At 58.4% G+C, this 18,972-nt stretch overlaps 2 protein-coding genes across 2 annotated transcripts; one reads left to right on the top strand and one right to left on the bottom strand.

Moving 5' to 3' along the window:
* The first annotated feature begins 1,465 nt into the window (after window positions 1–1,465).
* On the top strand, window positions 1,466–5,809 carry LY6G5B (lymphocyte antigen 6 family member G5B). The gene is made up of 4 exons (XM_029055577.1): window positions 1,466–1,517; window positions 1,592–1,711; window positions 2,500–2,645; window positions 5,726–5,809. Exons 1-4 carry the CDS (start codon window positions 1,466–1,468, stop codon window positions 5,807–5,809), a joined length of 402 nt encoding a protein of 133 aa, XP_028911410.1.
* A 14-nt stretch (window positions 5,810–5,823) lies between these two features.
* Window positions 5,824–18,558, bottom strand: ABHD16A (abhydrolase domain containing 16A, phospholipase). The gene is made up of 20 exons (XM_029055338.2): window positions 18,361–18,558; window positions 17,034–17,090; window positions 15,694–15,760; window positions 14,871–14,957; window positions 14,350–14,435; window positions 12,866–12,939; window positions 12,627–12,749; window positions 12,005–12,119; window positions 11,761–11,862; window positions 11,151–11,214; window positions 10,604–10,653; window positions 9,780–9,903; window positions 9,208–9,312; window positions 8,831–8,894; window positions 8,656–8,712; window positions 8,487–8,549; window positions 8,313–8,389; window positions 6,974–7,072; window positions 6,796–6,842; window positions 5,824–6,103 (listed from the first exon to the last, which is right to left on the bottom strand). Exons 1-20 carry the CDS (start codon window positions 18,490–18,492, stop codon window positions 6,020–6,022), a joined length of 1,677 nt encoding a protein of 558 aa, XP_028911171.1. The 5' UTR covers window positions 18,493–18,558; the 3' UTR covers window positions 5,824–6,019.
* Window positions 18,559–18,972: the final 414 nt, after the last annotated feature.

Genomic DNA, 18,972 nt, shown 5'->3' with positions numbered 1-18,972 from the left:
GAGGGGGCACAGTTCAGACAATTCCTGCTCCCCAGTGGGCTCCCAGTCAAAGGAGGAGAGAAAACAGGGATTCAATCTCCATTTTAGGAGGGAACTGAGGCCCAGAGAAGTCCAGCTTATTTCCCTTCAGCCCGAGAACTAATTGTAAGCACGTGATGGGCTGAGAGGGGTGGTAATATTTGGAATGGTATGTGCTCAGTGCCAGCTGGGGTCCAACAGTGTTCTAATAATAATGATAATAATGGAATTTGTTAAGTGCTTACTATGTGCCAAGCACTGTTCTAAGCACTGGGGTAGATACAAGGTAATCAGGCTGTCCCATGTGGGGCTCACAGTCTTCATCCTCATTTTACAGGTGAGGTAACATGCACAGAGAAATTAAGTGACTTGCCCGATGTCACACAGCAGACAAGGGGCAGAGCAGGGATTAGAACCCACAGCCTCTGACTCCCAAACCCAGGCTCTTTCCACTAAGCCCCACTGCTTCTAAACACTGGGAATGGATGAAGAGGTGAGAATGAGGCAAAGTCCCTAAACGAAGGGGCTTCACAACCCAAGGATAAGGCCAGGGGAGAGTTGGAGAAGGCCACCTAAGGGAAGCTGGTGGAAAAAGCATAAGGCTGAGAGGGAGAGGACCCCAGGTTCCCCACCTCTCCCAGATCCCCCAGTTCTCCCAGCTCCTCTAGTTTCCCCAGCTTTTCCAGCCCCAGGTCCCACTTCCTCCCCAGCCCAGGTGGACTGGCCCAGGTGGGTGGGTCCATCGGTAAGTAGAGAAGGGGGCTGGCTTCTCCGGTGGGGCACAGGGATGGTAAGGCTAAAGTTGGGGAGATGAGCCCACCCCCCGTCCCCCTCCTAACTCCCCACACCCAGCTTGGGCTCAAATCTGATTCTTAGAGAAGGCAAAGGGAGAAGCTCAGGAGGAGTTTCCCTTCTTCCTTTTTTAAAGTGAGGTAACTCACGGAGCAGGTAAAGAGATAGAGAGAGAATTTAGAGAGGACAGGCCGTGCTCCTTGTGGGCGAGAAATCGGGACAAATAAAATGACTCATGCAGCGGGGGCTGGGGGCCGGGACACTTGGGTCTCAGGAAATGGACACGGAGTCAGGGAGAAGGCCAGTCAATTCGCTGCTTTCCCAGGGGGGGCCCCGCCCCATGTGACCTTCTCAGCCTCCCGTGGGTGGGAACTCGCTGTCATTTCCTGCCCCTCCGGTCCACCCCTGGGGCTCAGAGCGGGGGTGGGGTCCCCACGACCCAGCTCCCACCCAGGACTCCTCCCTCCCACCCCGGAGGGGGGGTTATAACCCCGGAGCGCCTAGCGGCCTGACCCCACTGGCCCCCCATCCCCCTCCTTGCATCCTCCCTCCCCAGTGCCGGGCCCCTCCGTTTGGGGGTGCCCTGGATCTGGAGGGGGGTTCCCTATCAAGGAGCTTGGGATTTCTGGACCTCCTGCTCCCTGTGCGCCCCCAGATGAAGGCCCGGATTCTGATGGGGCTCTGTACCCTGCTCTGCTGGCCGGGGGGTAAGTGTGTTTGAGCGTGGGGAGGCCTAGGCGAGACCGAGACTCCGTCCTGGCCCCACTTCTCCTCCCCACAGCCCCCGCCCTGCGCTGTAAGCACTGTCTGCTGGAAGTCCCCAACCAGGGCTGTCTGGACGGCTCCAATTTCTGCAACGCGGAGATGGGGCGAGCCTGCATGACCATTTCCATCCACCGTGGTGAGCCCCTTTCAGAATCCCCTGAGGCCGACCCCGCCCTCTGTGGCTTCGGATTGCCCCCACCCACCGCCTTGCAGACCCCTCTATTTTGATACGAGATTATCAGGTCCCCCATATAAGGCTCACACTCTTAGCAGAAGAGGACACAGGAGTACTGAGGAGTAGTATACAGCGCGGACCTGGATTAAGCGTTTAGTACAGTGCTTTGCACACCGTAAACGCTCAATACATACGATTGAATTCTACTCGGCTCCTCCACTTGTCTGCTGCGTGAACTTGGGCAAGTCACTTCACTTCTCTGTGTTTGTCACCCCAACTGAAAAATGGGGGTTAAGGCTGTGAGGCCTACCAGGGCAAGGGACTGTAATAATAATAATGATGATATTTGTTAAGCGCTTACTATGTGCCAAGCACCGTTCTAAGCGCTCGGGTCGGGGGAGGGGATACAAGGTCATCAGGTTGCCTCCCGTGGGGCTCACAGTCTTAATCCCCATTTTCCAGACGAGGTAAGTGAGGCATAAAGAAGTGAAGTGATTTGCCCAAAGTCACCCAGCTGACAAGTGGCGGGGGCTGGGATTAGACCCCATGACCTCTGACTCCCAAGCCCGGGCTCTTTCCATTGGATCCACCCCAGCGCTTAGTACAGTGCCTGGCCCATAGTAGGCGCTTAACAAATACCATTCACCCCCCGGAAACTCCCTCCCCGGGCCGGCAATCTCCCTCGGCGGGGCGTGCCGGGTAGGGGAGGCGAGGGTCGGGGGATTGAGGCTGGGGGTCGGGTCCCGCAGAGAACGAGCTGCAGTACCTGGTGCGGGGCTGCGGCCGGCAGAGCGGCTTCCACTGCGGGGAGATCCGCGTCCTCAAAGTCACTGGCTACTGGTACCGAGCCCAGTGCTGCCGACACGACTACTGCAACTCGTGGACCAGCGCCCAGGTCCGCGCGACCCACCGGCCCCGGCCCGGCCCGGCCTACCCCCACCGCCTCCTCCACCACCTCCTTCACCACCTCAACGTCACCCACCGCCTGGACCGGCCCTGAGCCCCCGGGCCCCCTCCGGGCCCCCTCCGGACCCGGGCCCGACCCCCCACCTTGATCCAACCTCCAATGCCAACCTACTCCCTGGACCCCAATCTCACCTTTCTCGCCGCCACCGACCTCTCACCCCCGTCCTGCCTCTGGCCTAGAAGGCCCTCCATCTCCGCTCTCCCCACCTTCAAAGCCTTAAAGAAAGCACGTCTTCTCCAAGAGGCCTTCCCTGACTATCCCGCCCCCGCTTTCCCCTTCCCACTCCTTTCTTTGTCGCCCTTGCACTTGCTCTCTCTTTCCATCCCTCCCTCAGCCCCACTGCCCTGTAGATGTCCGTCTCCCGTCTAGGCCATGAGTATTGCCCTGTGCTCCCAGAAAGCGCTCAATAAATAGCACCGATTGATTAACTGATGGATTGATTGGCCGCCCGGGGGTCCGGCGCCCAGCTGAGCTGGCTCCGCTCGGAGCAGGCCCGGAGGCGGCAGGGCTGCGCCGTCTCCAGCAGGCGGCGCTGTCACTACACCGCTGCTACCCACCCACCTGCTCCTCGTCTCCTTCCTCCCTTTTCTCTCCCTCCTCCTCCTCCTGTCCTCTCTTCTCCCCCCTCCCCTCTCCCGCCTCCTCTCCCCTTCCTCCTCCTCCCCTTACTCCCCCTCCTTCCTTTTCTTTCCCTCCTCCTCTCGTCCCCTTCCTCTCCTCCTCCCCTAACTCCCCCTCCTTCCTTTTCTTTCCCTCTTCCTCTCGTCCCCTTCCTCCTCCTCCCCTAACTCCCCCTCCTTCCTTTTCTTTCCCTCCTCCTCTCGTCCCCTTCCATCTCCTCTTCCCTCTCCTGACTCCTGCTGATTCAATCATTCACTCAAACCCTCTTCAGAAGAAGGCAGGTGGAGCCCCACAAGATGTTTCACCGGTCCATGGTGCAGGCCTGGGGCGGGGGGGTACAGCCCAGGGGTTGCAGGTCGCTCGGGGGTCAGCCCCCTACTCTCTCGGGGCCTCCCGGATGCACTATAACCAGGCCGCCCTCCGCGAGGTGAGCACCCTCCCCATATCTGTCATTTTATTCATATGTATTGACGTCTGCTCCTACAGGGAATTTCACTGCTTCTTGTTGTACTGTAATAATAATGTTGGTATTTGTTAAGCATTTACTATGTGCAGAACACTGTTCTAAGCGCTGGGGTAGATACAGGGTAATCAGGTTGTCCCACGTGAGGCTCACAGTTAATCCCCATTTTACAGATGAGGTAACCGAGGCACAGAGAAGTTGTGACTTGCCCACAGTCACACAGCTAAGTGGCAGAGCCAGGATTCGAACCCATGACCTCTGACTCCCACTTTCCCAAGCACGTAGTATATTGCTCTGCACACAGTGAGCACTTAATAAATACGGTTGAATGAATGACTGTCACTTAGAAGCAGCATGACATAGTGGATAGAGCAAAGGCCTAGGAATAGTCACCACTTGTCTGCTGTGTGAACTTGGGCAAGTCACTTTGCTTCTCTGGGCCTTGGTTCCCTCACCTAGAAAATGGGGATTGAGACTAGGAACCCCATGTGGGACGTGGGCTGTGCCAACCCACTGTCGTGTATCCACTCCAGTACTTAGTACTGTACTTGGCATATAATAAGCACTTAACAAATACCACAATTATTAGTCAATCATATTAAGCACTTACTATGTGCAGCGCACTGTACTAGGCGCTTGGGAAAGAACAATACGATAAACAGTGACAATCTCTGCCCACGAACAACTCACAGTCTAGTGGGGGAGACAGACACTAATGCATATAAATAAAATTACAGATATATACATAAGTGCTGTGGGGCTGGGGCAGGGGGGAGAGCAAAGGGAGCAAGTCAGGGTGACACAGAAGGGAGAAGGAGATGAAGAAAAGCGGGGCTTCATCTGCAAAGGCCTCGTGGAGATGTGCCTTCAATAAGCCTTCAGGGAGGGGAGAGAAATTGTCCGTCAGATTTGAGAAGGGAGGGCATTCCAGGCTAGAGGCAGGTTGTGGGCCAGGGGTCGGCGGCAAGACAGGCGAGATCAGGGCCCAGTGAGAAGATTAGCACTAGAGGAGTGAAATGTGTGGGCTGGATGTAGAAAGAGAGAAAGGAGATGAGGTAGGAGGGGGCAAAGCGATGCAGTGCTTTAAAGCCAATGGTGAGGAGTTTTTGTTTGATTTGGAGGTGAATAGGCAACCATTGGAGATTTCTGAGGAGAGGGGTGACGTGTCCTGAACGTTTTTGTAGAAAGATGATCCGGGTGGCGGCGTGAAGTGTGGACTGGGGTGGGGAGAGACAGGAGGTTTGGAGGTCAGCGAGGAGGCTGACGCTGTAATCTAGGCAGGTTAAGATGAGTGACTGTATTAACGTTGTAGCAATTTGGATGAGAGGAAAGGGTGGATTTTAGCGATGTTGCAAAGGTGGGACTGACAGGATTGGGTGACGGATCAAATATGTAGGTTGAAAGAGAAGAATCAAGGATAACTCCAAGGATACTGCTGGGAAGGATAGGAAAGTTGAAGAGGGGGCCAGAAGGGGGAGGAACTGAGGAGGGGCAGGGGTGATTTCAGGAAGATTTTTAGGGAGTTCACACCTGATGCTGTTGATTTTCTTAGCCAGGTCGTGGGAAAAAAGGAATGGGGGAGGTGGGGGGAAAGGGAGTTTGAGGAGGGATTTAAACATCTGGAACAGGTGAGGGCAAGGGGCATGGATGTCAATAAGGACCGCCCCCAGCCCCCGCTCCCCCCACCTTCTCAAGGCAGGACCAACATGTCCAGCCCGCCCCCCCCACCACCACCTCTGGCTCTGCTCGACCTCAGCTCCTCTCTCCTCACCTCTTCTAGACTGTAAATTCACTGTGGGCAGGGAATGGGTCTGTTTGTTATACTGCTCTCTCCCAAGCACTTAGTACAGTGCTCTGCACACAGTTTGTGCTCAATAAATACAGTTGACTGACCAGACCGTGGCAGCCTGCCTCCGCTCCCCAGCTTCAGGCCCCAGATGCCCCCCGACCCAAGGGAACCAAGCCCCCAACTCCCACCCACACCTCGTCCTGGCTCGCTGCTCATTAACACGGCCAGCCGAGTAGAAAAAATACCTTTTATTCATTATTTTATTAATAATCTGGGGGTATTTAATGAAGGGCCCCGGGAGTGCTTCCAAGGGGCTGGGGCAGGGCCCAGGTGGGTGGGAGAGAGAACGGTAAACAGAAACACACACACACACACAGATGATGCAGACGCAGGACTGGGCCCCCCGCCCGCCCCCCTCCCCGCCGGAGACTACAGGTGCCAGGGCAGTTGGAATTCATGGGAGGGCAGCGGGGTGCAGTGTGTGGCTTCAAAGTTGTGCAGATGCTTTCGGGCCTGCAGGGGAAGGTGGCGAGGAGAGGCACACAGAGGTAGGTAAGCATGGGGGCATGTCCTCTCCTCAAAACCTAGCCTTCAGTGACCAAGGGTGGGACGCAGCGCAGAGCGTCCGGGCTTAAATCCCCAGAAGATTCATCCTCTGCCCGAGGGGCAGGTGTCGGCCTGGGGACCCCCCTGCCGCTGTGCCCACCTGCCTGCCCGTTCTGCCCCAGACCAGCCCCCACTGAGACTGGGCACCAACGCAGTCCCGGCCTCCTCCCCCGCGCGGCCTCTGTGGAGCCCGAGGTCAGGGTCGGCCGTGTCCTGGGTGTCAGAGGGAGGGCCCAGGGAAGATGGCGGGCCACTGGAGGCACAGAAAAGGGAAACGCAGGAGCAGGGGACAGAGGGATGTGCCCTGCTGCCCTCGGGACAGGAGCCGGAACTCAATCGAGTCCAGCCCTGGCGAGGGCCATCTCCACACCCTGACCAGCCACCTCGCCGCCCGCGTCTGCAGCCCCCACTGCCCTCCTAGGCACGGCTCCCAGCTTCCCTGCCCGTAGACGGTGGTGGCTCTGACGAGTTGAGGGTCTCTCCCCCCGGCCCCCATTCACCCCCATGAACCGTGATGGGCTGGAATGGACGCGTCCCCCTCCGGCCCTTCCTGGGTCACCGTGGACCCCCCACGCCCCGACGGGGAGACAGACACTCACCAGGAACAGTGCCAGCTGCCGACGCCCATCAGAATTTAAGTCATCTCCTGGGGATTGGGGGGTGTCAAGGCCCAAAGCCCGCAGGCCTCCCCACCCTCCATCTCCCCTCCCAGGACCCGAGGCCCACCCACTGGCCCCTGGGGACCGTCCCCCCGAGGACCGCCGGCCCCAGTCTCACCCACGCTCCAGGGGAAATCGGCGCCGTGCTCGGTCTGGTAGGAGCGAAGTACGGACTGGCACCACTCCTCATCCACCTCGGCCTGGCTGTACACTGAGGCTGTGGGAGAGGACGGAGGGTGGGGCGGGGAGGGGGCCGCTCAGGGCCTCAGCGGGGCCCTGCCCCCCATCCCCCCCGCCCCCCCGGTACCATCCCCTTACCCCCAACTTCGCCAGGCAGGCGATAACCTATTCAGCTCTCTCTCATCCTGTCTTTTCCGTGCTGCCGCCTTCGAGTGGGAGCTCCTTGCGGGTAGGCCATGGGCCGCTTCCTTATTCAGTACTTCTCCCAAGCACCTAGCACACTGCACCACACCCAATAGGCGCTCAATATAACCTTTTTCTTCCTCCTGATCGCTATATAGCTATAAACACATCTGCCCGACTCTGCTTTGTGCATAGAGCTCGGGTCTGGGAGTCAGAAAGTCCTGGGTTCTAATCCCAGCTCTGCCACTGGTCTGCCGTGTGACTTTGGGCAAGTCATTACTACCCAGCCCACACACTTCGCTCCTCTACTGCTAACCTTCCGTGCCTCCATCTCTCCTGGCTCGCCACCGACCCCTAGCCCACGTCCCGCCTCTGGCCCGAACGCCCTCCCTCCTCTAATCTGACAATGACTCTCCCCCACTTCAAAGTCTTATCGAAGGGACACCTCCTCCAGGACGCCTTCCCAGACTAAGCCCTACTTTTCCTCATCTCCCACTCCCTGCTGCCTCTCTCTGACTTGTTCCCTTTGCTCTCTCCCCACTCCCAGCCCCAGAGCACCTATATACGTATCTAAAATTTTACTTATTTGTATTCATGTCTGTCTCCCCGCCTCTAGACTGTAAACTCATTGTGGGCAGTGAATATATACTATATATAATATATATATCACTGTTTATTGTTGTATTGTACTTTCCCAAGTGCTTAGTACAGTGCTCTGCACACAGTAAGCGCTCAATAAATACAATTGAATGAAAGAAAGAACGTCACTTCTCTGTGTTTCAGTTACCTCGTCTGTAAAATGGGGATTAAGACCTGTGAGGCCCACTGGGGACAGAGACTGCGTCCAACCTGACAACCTTGTATCTACCCCAGAGCTCAGTACATGCCTGGCACATAGTAAGCACCTAACAAAGACCATAAAACAAACCACCACTACACTGTAGGCTCCTCAAGGGTGGAGATCGGGACTGTAAACTCTGCTGTGCTCCCCTCAGCACTTAGTACAGTGCTCTTCACGCAGGGGGTGTTCAGGACATGCCACCGATGGACTGACCGCCTCCCCAGTTCCCAAGCCTCCTGGCAGACCCTCTCACCTTCCTCCAAGACCGACCCCGCATCCAGCCACTGATGTACGGCCCGCAATCCGTCCTCCACCATCACCCGGGGGTACCTGGGAAGGTCGGGGGATGGGGGGGGAAGAGGAGAGTGAGGCCACTGCCAGGCCCTCCCCGCCACCCCACCCCCCGTTCCTTACGCCTGCTTCTCACCGGTGCTGAAGGAGTTTGAGGAGCAGATTATTGCCTCGATTGGAGGCGATATCGTCAGGGACCCTGGAAACGACCAGAGGGGTGGGGAGGTAGAGTGAGCCAGGGTAGCAGAACCCCAGGAGACGAGACAGCTTTGGGGCAGGGGAGGCGGGAGCTCAGCACGACTCACGTGGTGGTGATGATCTCATCCTTGGTCCTACGGATCAACAGCACCGGCCCCTGGTACCTGGGGGAGAAGAGGCTTTCAGACCCAGCACCGTCTGGAGAGGCTCATCCATCCGTCCGACTGCCGACCCGTGCCCGGGGGGTCGCCCCTGCCCCCCTCTCCCCGCCCCTCCAACAACCTGCAAAGCTGCTCGGCGTTGTTCAGGTTCAGGTGCTGCCTCACCGTCCGCGTCACCAGGCCCCCTGAAGGGGCGACGGTCCGGGAAGGAGGAGGGGGTTAGAAGCCATCTATCCCATGGGCAAAATGGTGGCTACCCCACTGCCCACCCAAAAGGAGAAACGGTGCAGCCCACCGACCCGTGTTCACACGAGTAACGGAATGGTCCATTCCTTAAGGCCGCCCCCTCGCCCATCACCCAGTGGCGGATTATCATCCCCTCCACCTTCCCCCCAAGAATGGAAAAACCCATTCTCCTCCACTCGATAATAATGGACCGATAGGCTAGCACCTCCCGCCACCCCTTGGGGATGGAACGGCCCATGGGTCCTCACTCACTCCAGCTGTTGGGCATAACCTTCAGGGCGAGGGGCACCAGGTCATCGAAGGAAGCATCCAGGACCAGGGCGCTGAGCTCCGGGTACGACATGGAGGCCCAGGTGGCTGCAGGGAAGACAGGGCGATTGGAGCCCGGAGTTCCCCACCCCCATCCCAGCCAGATGCACTGCCAGGCCGAGCCCACCTATCCCCCCGACTCTGGCCACTTAACCCCTCCCGCTCTCCCCTTCTCCAGAGTGGAACTGTCCCAGGACATCCCGTTACTGCTAGACGGGAGAGAGGAGGAGCGACTCGTTTTCTTAGAACCGAGGGGAAGCTTTCCCAACATCCTGACCCCTGGCACCATTGGGATGGTGGTCCCCCTCCCCCTGCCCAGGAAGGGTCTTCCCCACCCCACCTTGGTGGAAGGGTTCAAGGAGCAGAGCCCCAGCCTCAGAGCCGGGTGGGCTGGGCTGGGCTAAGGAGCCCATGGAGGGAGGAGAGTATTTGTGTGGCGGGGGGGGGGTGGGGTGTGTGTGCACACACCCATGCGTGTAGATTGGTGGGAGAGGCTGTTTCCCCACCCCCCGTACCTGTGAAGCCCCCAATGGACCATGCGTATAGGATGATATCCTTGGGCTGGAAGCCAAGACGATGGATGGCGTATTGCATGACCACATCCATGGCGTTGGCTTCGTTCTGGGGGAAGGGGACACCCTGCAGGGGAAACAGAGGGGAATCAGGGGGTTCAGTCGGCACCGCAATGCCCCGCTCCCTCTCCCACAGACGGATCCTTTCCCTCCCATCCAAACCAAACCAACGGAAGGTTCCCGGAGCTCTCCCACAGTGACAGAGGTGGGATCGAATCACTGAGGGAGAGGTTGGGGGCAGGGTGACAGGCAGAGGGGAATGTCCAACCTCCCTTTCACTCCCTGCTTCCCCTTTACCCTCTCCATCATAAGACGGATGGATCCGCCCAATCGGGGAGGTAAGAGGGACACCTCTTGGAGGAGACGTCTCCCACACAGGATTGGACCCTTTCAAGACCCACGGTCAGAAAGGTGGCCTGACCCGAGAACTGCAGTGGGAGGGTGAGACAGAGCGACACAGAGAGTAGGCTGACCCAAGGCCACATGCAGGTGGAGAGACAGAGAGAGACACACAGAGAGCATGGACTGAACCGAGGTCAAATGCGGGGGAGGGACAGAGAGTGAACTAGATCTCCCTCTTCCCTCCTTCTCCAGGGAAGGGAACTCTCCAAAGTCCACGATGAGAGAGTGGAGGGATAGGCATCAGCGGAAGGAGGAAAGGAGTGGGGAGGAGGAAGGAGGTGAAGGGCCACTCCCCAAGCGCTTCCCACCCCCCTAAACCTGGCCAGAGGTCTCGCCCCACACAGGGAGGAGGTGGTTGTTCTCACCGTGCTGCCAGCGAAGCCGGGGTGGTTCCAGCCCAGGACGGAGTAACCCGCTGCAACACACGCGGTGCGAGATGGCTGAGCTCTCTTAGCTCCCGCCCCCACCCCGCCCGATGGAGGAATGGAACTTCCCGAGGGTCGGGTAAGACATCCAGATGGGTCACCCCTCCGCTCCCGGGGAGCTGGAACCATCCGAGCTCTATGGGGTGCGGGGAACAGATCCTGGGACATGCTGACGGATCCTGGGTGGGCTAGCCTAACGGGCGGGTCTCTCGGGTTGCACCTGTCTCCCCCGTTGGAGGAGGGCGGTGAACTTGGGCGCATCCATCACATTCCCCCAGGCGTTTAGTGCAATGCCTCGCCCTCGGGAGGCACTCAATAGATGCCACTGATTGAGGGCAGGGTACGTGTCTACTACCTCTTCTGTCCTCTCCCAAGTGCTTAGCGTGGGGATCTGGCGGTGGCAAGCACTCAATTACCACCAAAGAACAGGGGACCAGGTTGATATCAGGGGAAGCCGGGGGGACGGAGGTGGGGGCGGGGCGCATACCTTCCAGCGGGGTACAGATGCAGCCCACTTCGTAGAAGCCAGCGTTCCCTTCACAGCAGATCACCTGAGGAGAAGGACAATCCATCAATCAATGGTATTTATTGATTGTGTACTGTATGCAGAGCACTGTACTGAACCAGTCAGTTGTATTTATTGAGCACTTACTGCGTGCAGAGCTGAGTACTAAGTGCTTGGGAGAGTACAATACAACAACAGTCACAATCCCTGCCCACAATGAGCTTACAGCTTAGGTCTAGAGGGGTAGGCGATGGTATTTACTGAGTGCTTACGGTGTGCGGAGCACTGTGCTAAGCACTGGGAGAGGACAATCCAACAGAGTTGGGAGACATATTCCCTGACCACAAGGAGCTTGCGGGCTAGAGGAAGCGCATGGTTTCCCCCATGCTGGAACACTTTTCGGCTCCTCCTCCGTGACCCTCACGGGCAACGTGTCCCCTTGAAGCCGGGTTCTAATTCCACTGGCCTCTGATCGCCCTGAGCCTCGCTCCCGCCGCGCCATCGCGCCCGTCGTGACGGCACTTGGAGCGTGTCGGTCTCTGCGTCGGGGCTGGGACCCTCCCACTCGGTCCCGCCCCACCACCCGGCTCACCAGCTTCTGGCCTCGGGCCTCCAGGGGGCCTCTCCGGTCCACAAACATAGTGTCGATCTCATTGCCGTCGCAAGCCACCAGTTTGGCCCGTTGGCCTTTACACTGGGAGAGGGGCAAGAGAAGGGGCAGGGAGGGTTAGGTCGGGAGCCTGCAGGCCTGGTAGCGGGGGATGGGAGGGCGGACCGAGCCGGGAGGTGGGCAGGCGGGCGGACCGAGCCGGAAGGTGAGCAGCTGGAGGTCTCACCTCCTCTACCAGGTGGGCCTGGCCTTGCAGCAGGACGGGCATCAGGGCCTTCTGGAGCAGGTAGACGGAGCCGGGGTACAGCATTCTCCGCCCCAGGGAGTGGGCCACCAGGTAACTGCGTGGCGACACCCTGGTCAGCGGGTTCAGGGTGCCTGGCTGCTGGCCAATTGGCTGCCGGGGCTCACTCAGACTGAGAGCCCCAAGTGCAACAGGGATTGGGTCCAATGGGATTACACTGTATCTACCCCAGCGCTGAGTACAAAGTAAGCATTTACCGAGATGGGCATTTCCAGGCCTGCCTGCTTTTGACCAACCAGCGTGCCCTTCCTCTAGTCCCTCCACGATGAGGGGTCCCGCCCCCAGAGACACCCTGGCCGCTCGGTGCCTAACTACTGGCCTTGCCCAGAGCTACGTGTTGGCTACATATTTCTTCCCGCAGGGCTGGGGGTGGAAGAGCTGATGGCTGCTGCTTTGCCACCCGCTCCTCCAACTCGGCAGCCGGTCCCTGGCCCCGTCCGGTCTCTACCCCCGCCCCTTAACCCCGTCAAGCCCCCTCCCGGGCAAGGCCCTGCTTCCGCCTTCCCCCAGCCCAGTCCCCGCCCAGATCCTGGCCCCGCCCCACCTGGCCACCTGGCAGGGCAGCTTCTTGATGCGGTCCAGGACTCCGTCGGCTGCCCCCCGGTGAAGGGGCTCGGGACGTAGGAGGGCCACCCCTTGACGGGAGGGGCCGCCCTGCGCGTCCTTCCTGTGGGCGGGAGAGTGGGGTGAGCTGGGGGAGCCACCGGGGGCCAAAGGTTTCAGAGAAGGAGTGGGGAGGGGCCGGGGTTGTAGGTAGCGGATCCCGGGGGGCGGGGGGCTCACCGGGTGCCGGGTTCCTGCCAGTGGAAGTCAACGGGCCAGCTCTTGAAATCAAAGTTGTAGCTGGAGAGCCGCTTCTGCCGACAGAGACAGGAATAAGAACGGGGGTGATCTCTTAACCACTTCCTGGGTGCCACAGACACTGTACTAAGCGCTGGGAGAGAGACATGATCACCAGGTCAGACGCAGTCCAGGTCCCTTAAAGGGCTCACGGTCCAAGTAGGAGGACAACAGGGACTAAGCCCCATTATGCAGAGGAAAAAACTGAGACCCAGAGAAGTGAAGTGATTTGCCCAAGGTCCCTCAGCAGACTAATTATAATAACAATAATAATGATGGTATTTGTTAAGCACTTACTTTGTGTCAAGCACTGTTCTAAGCGCTTGGGTAGTTACAAAGTAATCAGGTTGTCCTACGTGCGGCTCACAGTCTCAATCCCCACTAACAGATGAGGTAACTGAGGCACAGAGAAGTTAAGTGGCTTGCTCAAGGTCACACAGCAGACAAGCGGCAGAGCCGGGATTAGAACCCATGTCTTCTGACCCTCAAGCCCGTGCTCTTTCCGCTAAGCCACGCTGCTTCTCTAGAATAGTGGCAGGGTCAGAATTAGAACCCGGGGCCTCTGGCTCTCAAACCCAAGCTCCTTCCACTAGGCCACGCTGCTTCTTCTGGCCTAGTGGAAAGCGAGACAGGGGAGAGGTGGGGGACGGGATGGGACCCGAGCCGGTTATCCCATCCCGCCTCTGCCCACAGAAGTCAGATTCCGTGTGAGCAGATTCTCCCGCTTTGTGCCCCGAGATGGAACATTCCAGAATCCCACCTCCACGCTATCTTAGATGAACCTGCCCCTGGAGGCTTCTTCCACTACCTGAGGCTAGGCTAGGATTCAGAATGGAAGACGCCAGGGAATTCCCTTCCCCTTGGGGACAGTTTTTATTTCCCAAGTGGTGGGAGGAGGGCACGGGATGGCAGGGATGTCGGATGCGGATAGAAACCCTCCCCACCCCCGCGACCAATGGTGGAATAGTCCACAAACAGACCACGGAGGGGGTGTGAGCTGGGAGCGTGGCCAGGGCCTCTGCGGACCACTCCACTCTTAGAAAATCAGGGAAATTTCCTGATCAAAGATCCTATTAAAGTCATGGGTCGGGGAGAGGAAAACACACACACATTCGTATTCTTTCCCTCTCTCTCTCTCTCTCACTGTGGGCAGGGAACACATCTGCCAACTCTGTTGTGGTCTCCCAAGCACTTAGTACAGTGCTCTGCACACAGGAGGCGCTCAATAAATACCACTGATGATGGTGGCAGAGCAAGAGGGGAGGAGGCAGGGCATCCCGTCATTGGCTGTTCCCGTTATTTTGGGGTTATGGAGGAAAACCAGACCTGACTGGATAGGGGGAGCCCCTACCCTCAAGCCTCCCCCTCTGGAGGGTCAGGTGCCAACCCGGAGCTGCTCTTAGTTGGCATTTCCCCAGCGACCTCACCTTGCTTTCCGGGGTGCCACTCCTGTGGGCATCTTCTAGGACCGTGATGAACTGGATATAGTGGGGGTTGGTCCAACGGCCGATCCCTGGGGTCGGGGGAGGGAAGAGGAGGCTTGGTTGCAGACGGAGGGAGGGAGGAGCAGAGGGACAGACTCTGGACGAGAGTGTGGCAGAGACAGGGGAGTGGGAGGTCCAGGGCTTGGCGGGGCTCTCGAGCCCGAGGGACGAGACCCCCGATTTTGCTTTTATTTTGTAATGGTGTTTACCACATGCCAGGCACTGTACTAAGCTCTGGGGTGGGTACGAGCTAATCAGGTTGGACGCAGTCTGTATCCCACATGGGGCTCCCAGTCTTAATCCCCATTAAAAAGATGAGGGACGGAGGCATGGAGGAGTGAAATGAGTTGTCCGTGGTCCCGCAGCGGTGGACCTGGGGGGAGCCGGGCTGAGGAGGCGGGTTAGAAGGGGGTTCCGGGGAAGCGAGGAAGAGCGCGCCCTGGACGGCGGGTGGTCAGACTCACCCCGGAGGCAGGCCACCCCCGCCAGTAGCAATAGCAGCGTCCCGGCGTAGTGGGAGAACGGAACCACTTTCGACATGCTCAGGTAACCTGTGGGGGAAGGAGGAGGGGTCCGGAGGGGGGTGGCTGAGTGCCAGCTGCCCAGGTGTCCCTAACCTCTCTGTGGGGGGGAAACGGAGGGCGGGGTCCGTGTCCAAACCACCCAACCGCCCCTAACCTGCTGGGGGGCGGACCAGAAGGTGGGCTCTGAGTCCAAACTGCCCCCTTATCCACCAGCCTTCACCCCCCCAACCTCCCAGGCCTGAGCCCTCTCACTGGCACAACAACCCCCCCCCACCCCACGACACTCCAGCCTCCGGGCCACCAGGTCCCCATGCCGTTTGGTGTTTTTTTAATGGTACTTGCTAAACGCTTACTATGTGCCGGGCACTGTACTCAGTACAGGGGTAGATATAAGATCGCCTGGTTGGACACAGTCCACATCCCACGTGGGGCTCACGGTCTTAATCCCCATTTTATAGATGAGGGAACTGAGGCCCAGAGAAGTGAAGCGACTTGCCCAAGGTCACGCAGCAGACAAGTAGCAGAGCCAGGATTAAAACCCAGGTTCTTCTGACTCCCAGGCCTGGGCCCAATCTGCTAGGCCTCACTACTTCTATCTTAGCATTTGCTCCACGGATAGCGCTTAATATAGGCCTGAGTTATGTGACAGTCAGCTCTCTGAGGGCAGGGTTCATGCTCCTTACTTTCCCCCACTCCTCTCCACAGTGTCTAGAACCAGACACTTCCCTACCCATCTGCCTACCACCCCCTGACCCACACCCACCTTTCCGGTATAGATAGAAGAATGCCAAAGGGGAGGAGTAATAAGAGATGGACCAGAGGACTGAGGCCTGCAGGGGAGAGAGACAGACAGTGAGGGGCCCATCCACACCAGCCCCAGGGAGCCACGGATGACGTCCAAAGCCAATTTCACTTTTCCCAAAGTGACCCCTGGACCCCTGCCCTCATTCCCCAGAATGGGCCGACCCAAGAGATGCCGGGGAGGGCCCAGAGGTGAGGGGAGGAGGAGGGAAGACCATGTTGGCATCAGGCACAAACCAGAGGCCCCGCCCTGGTGCCAGGCCAAAGGTAATGGAACTTTTGCCCACATTCTCACAAATGGGCTCTTCCAGGAGCGATCACCTTGGTGGGAAGGCACAAAGAGGGAAATGAAGGGTTGGAAAGGACCGTACTGGAACAGAATCGGGAAGACGGGAGGCTTTTAAAAAATTTTTATTTTATGGCATTTGTTAAGCACTTATTGTGTGCCAGGCACAGAAGCGCCGGGGTAGATATAAGCTAATCAGGTAGGACAAAGTCCCTGTCTCATGTGGGGCTCACAGTCTTAATCCCCATTTTACAAATGAGGTAACTGAGACACAGGGAAGTGAAATGTCTTGCCCAAGGTCACACAGCAGGCGAGTGGTAGAGTGGGGAGTAGAACCCAGGTCCTTCTGACTCCCAGGCCCCTGTGTTCTATATACTGGGCAACACTGCTGCTCTGGCTTTAAGTTTACTCCCAGAATCACCTCCCCATCTTCCCTGCAGTGAAGAGTAGTACAAGATGGGCCTGGGGACCAACACCTGAAGGAGGGAGAAGCACTGGCAGGTGGATTGGCCATCTGTTTAGCTCCGCCTTTTAAAGGGTCAGTGCCCCATCGCCACCCCAGTCCCCTGGATTCCTTCAAGGAGCCGGGGTTTTTTTGTTTTTTAAATAGGATTTGTTAAGCGCTTACTATGTGCCAAGATAGTACTAAGCGCTGGGTTAGATTCAAGCTAATCAGGTTGTTCACAGCCCATGTCCCATGTGGGGCTCACAGCCTCGGGCCGCTCCCCCGGGGACGACGCAAGCGCTGACACACGACCGCCGGCTGGAGGGACGGGCGGTTGGCATGACAACCGGGACCGGGCTGCCAGGGAGGCAGGGTCCCTGGGGCCGGCCACGCGTCCTCCCCCAGGGCTGGTCTCAGGCGGAAGATAAACACGTTTGCCTCCTGACCCCGTCGGGCCACCCCCCCAACCCCAACCGGTGTGGCCGGTGGGATGGGGGAGCAGGGGCGGGGCAGAGCACGCAGCTGGGACTGGGGTGGGGCGCCGCATCCCCATCACGGGTAACGCACTTACCAGTGCCAGGATACTGTCGGCATGTTTCTCTAGGGCCCGTGGCTGGTAGTAGGATTCCTGAGAAAGGCCAAAAGAGATCAGACCCCCATCCCCTCTCCCCCGGCTTCCAGCCAGGTCTGCCCCCAACCCGTTCCCACTTAACCAGACTGGGACACCTTCCTCCCAACTCTTCCCTGACCCTCGGGCAGCTCCTCTTGGGGACCCCCCAGTATTCCTCTAGAGGACCAGGAAGGTCTGTGCCCAAAGGAAACCTACAGATTACGTCGGTGGTGAGACAGCAGACATCAATGCGTTTGGCTGCTCTTCCATCCCCCCGCCCCAGTCTCGCCCCGAGGATTATGGCTACGAGGGGATAGGAAGGGAATATGAAGGGGGAGGCAGAAGGTTTGCTTTGGAAACGACGGCAAACAGTTTCGTTTTGCTTTTTATGCTGTTAAGCCCTTCCGAGGCGCCAAACACTGTTCTAAGCGCTGGAGTAGGTGTCGGATACAGTTCCTTTCCCACATGGGGTTCAAAGTCTCAGTAGGAGGGAGAGCGGGTATTTAGTTCCCATTTTAACTGAGGCCCAGAGAGGTGAAGTGATTTGCCCAAGGTCACGGAGCAGAGAGGTGGCAGAGCCGGAATTGGAACTCAGGTCCTTCTGACTTCTAGGCCCGGACCCTAGCCTCTAGGCTGCGGTTTAATTACAAGCCTGGGCAGGAAGACACGGTAAACAGACTCGGGGGAAGCGTCGCTGGAGGAGGACGAGGGCATTTAAGGGGAAGTTTTTCCCCGTCTTTTTCCAAGAACGGGGTCACCCGAAGGCCTTGGGCCTCGAACTGGGATGACGACAAACGGCCGGGAAAGGGAGAAGCAAAACTGGAAGCTGGGGGTGGAGGGTGGTGATGGTGGTGGTGTAACTGAAGACCAGGGTGGGGAAATCGCCGTAAAAGCAGAGGGCCATGGCGGGACCGGGCCGAAATGTCATTAATGGAGCACCGGTTCCACGAATGGATCCTTCCAAACGCTTCAAAGTGGCAACGGGAAGACGGCCCGATCCGGCTCAAGCGAGGGAAGGGTGCGAAAAGGGAATCGAAGGCCAGCAGGCGAGTCGCGGAGGAAAAAGATAAAAACCAAGGCCGGCGCGTAGGAGGCGAGATGTACGATCAAACTCTGCTCCATCGGGGCGGAGAGAGGGGGAAGGCGGGGAGGACAGTTACGCAGGACCTCCCCCCACTCCCGGGAATGGACTCTTCCGGGGCCGGGTGAGATGAGGCTGCAGAAGGGGGCTGGGCCATACCATGTAATTGGCACCGGGGAGGCGGGGGGAGGAAGGGGAAAGACTCACCCAGGAGCCGGCCCGGGCGGTGGGGAGGGGAGGTGGGCCTCTGGGGCCGGTCTGGGGAGCCCTCGCGGGATCCCGCTCCCGGTAGACCCGGTAGAGCCGGGGCCCCAGGACGCAGCTCAGCAGCTTGGCCATCGCCCCAGCCGCTGCTGCTGCTGCGGCGGCGGCGGCGGCAGCGATTCCCACCTCGGCCCGGCAGGGCCCGCCCGGTCGGGAGGGGCGGGGCCCGTGACGCCACCGCGCATGCCCCTTCCCCCGCGACCTCTTTGGCGCCTCGGCTGCTGCGGGGAAGATATGTCGGCGCCGTTTTGTGCGGGCTTCTCAAAAGGTCATATTAGTGTGCTCTGAGGGAAAAGGAAATTAGTAACGCAAAGGGTTAGCGTTGCTCTTAAAGACAAACGATGCTCTTAAGTGGTTTGAGTGCTCAGATGGAATTAAATCCTTATTTTAAAAAAACTCGTTGATTCTCCTCATTTATCAATCAATCCATCATGCCCCTTCTTTGGGAAACATGATCCAACCTTGGCTCCACCGACACTGTGCTCTCCTGGTTCTTTCATTCATTCTCAGTCTGTTTTGTGGGCTCCTCCTCCGCCTCCCGCCCCTAACCGTGGG

The sequence above is a fragment of the Ornithorhynchus anatinus genome, chromosome X5, assembly GCF_004115215.2.
Source record: "Ornithorhynchus anatinus isolate Pmale09 chromosome X5, mOrnAna1.pri.v4, whole genome shotgun sequence".
In the NCBI taxonomy this organism is placed as follows: domain Eukaryota; kingdom Metazoa; phylum Chordata; class Mammalia; order Monotremata; family Ornithorhynchidae; genus Ornithorhynchus; species Ornithorhynchus anatinus.
Note: the sequence above shows the minus strand (reverse complement) of the source record. Positions and strands in the feature narration are given on the sequence as shown.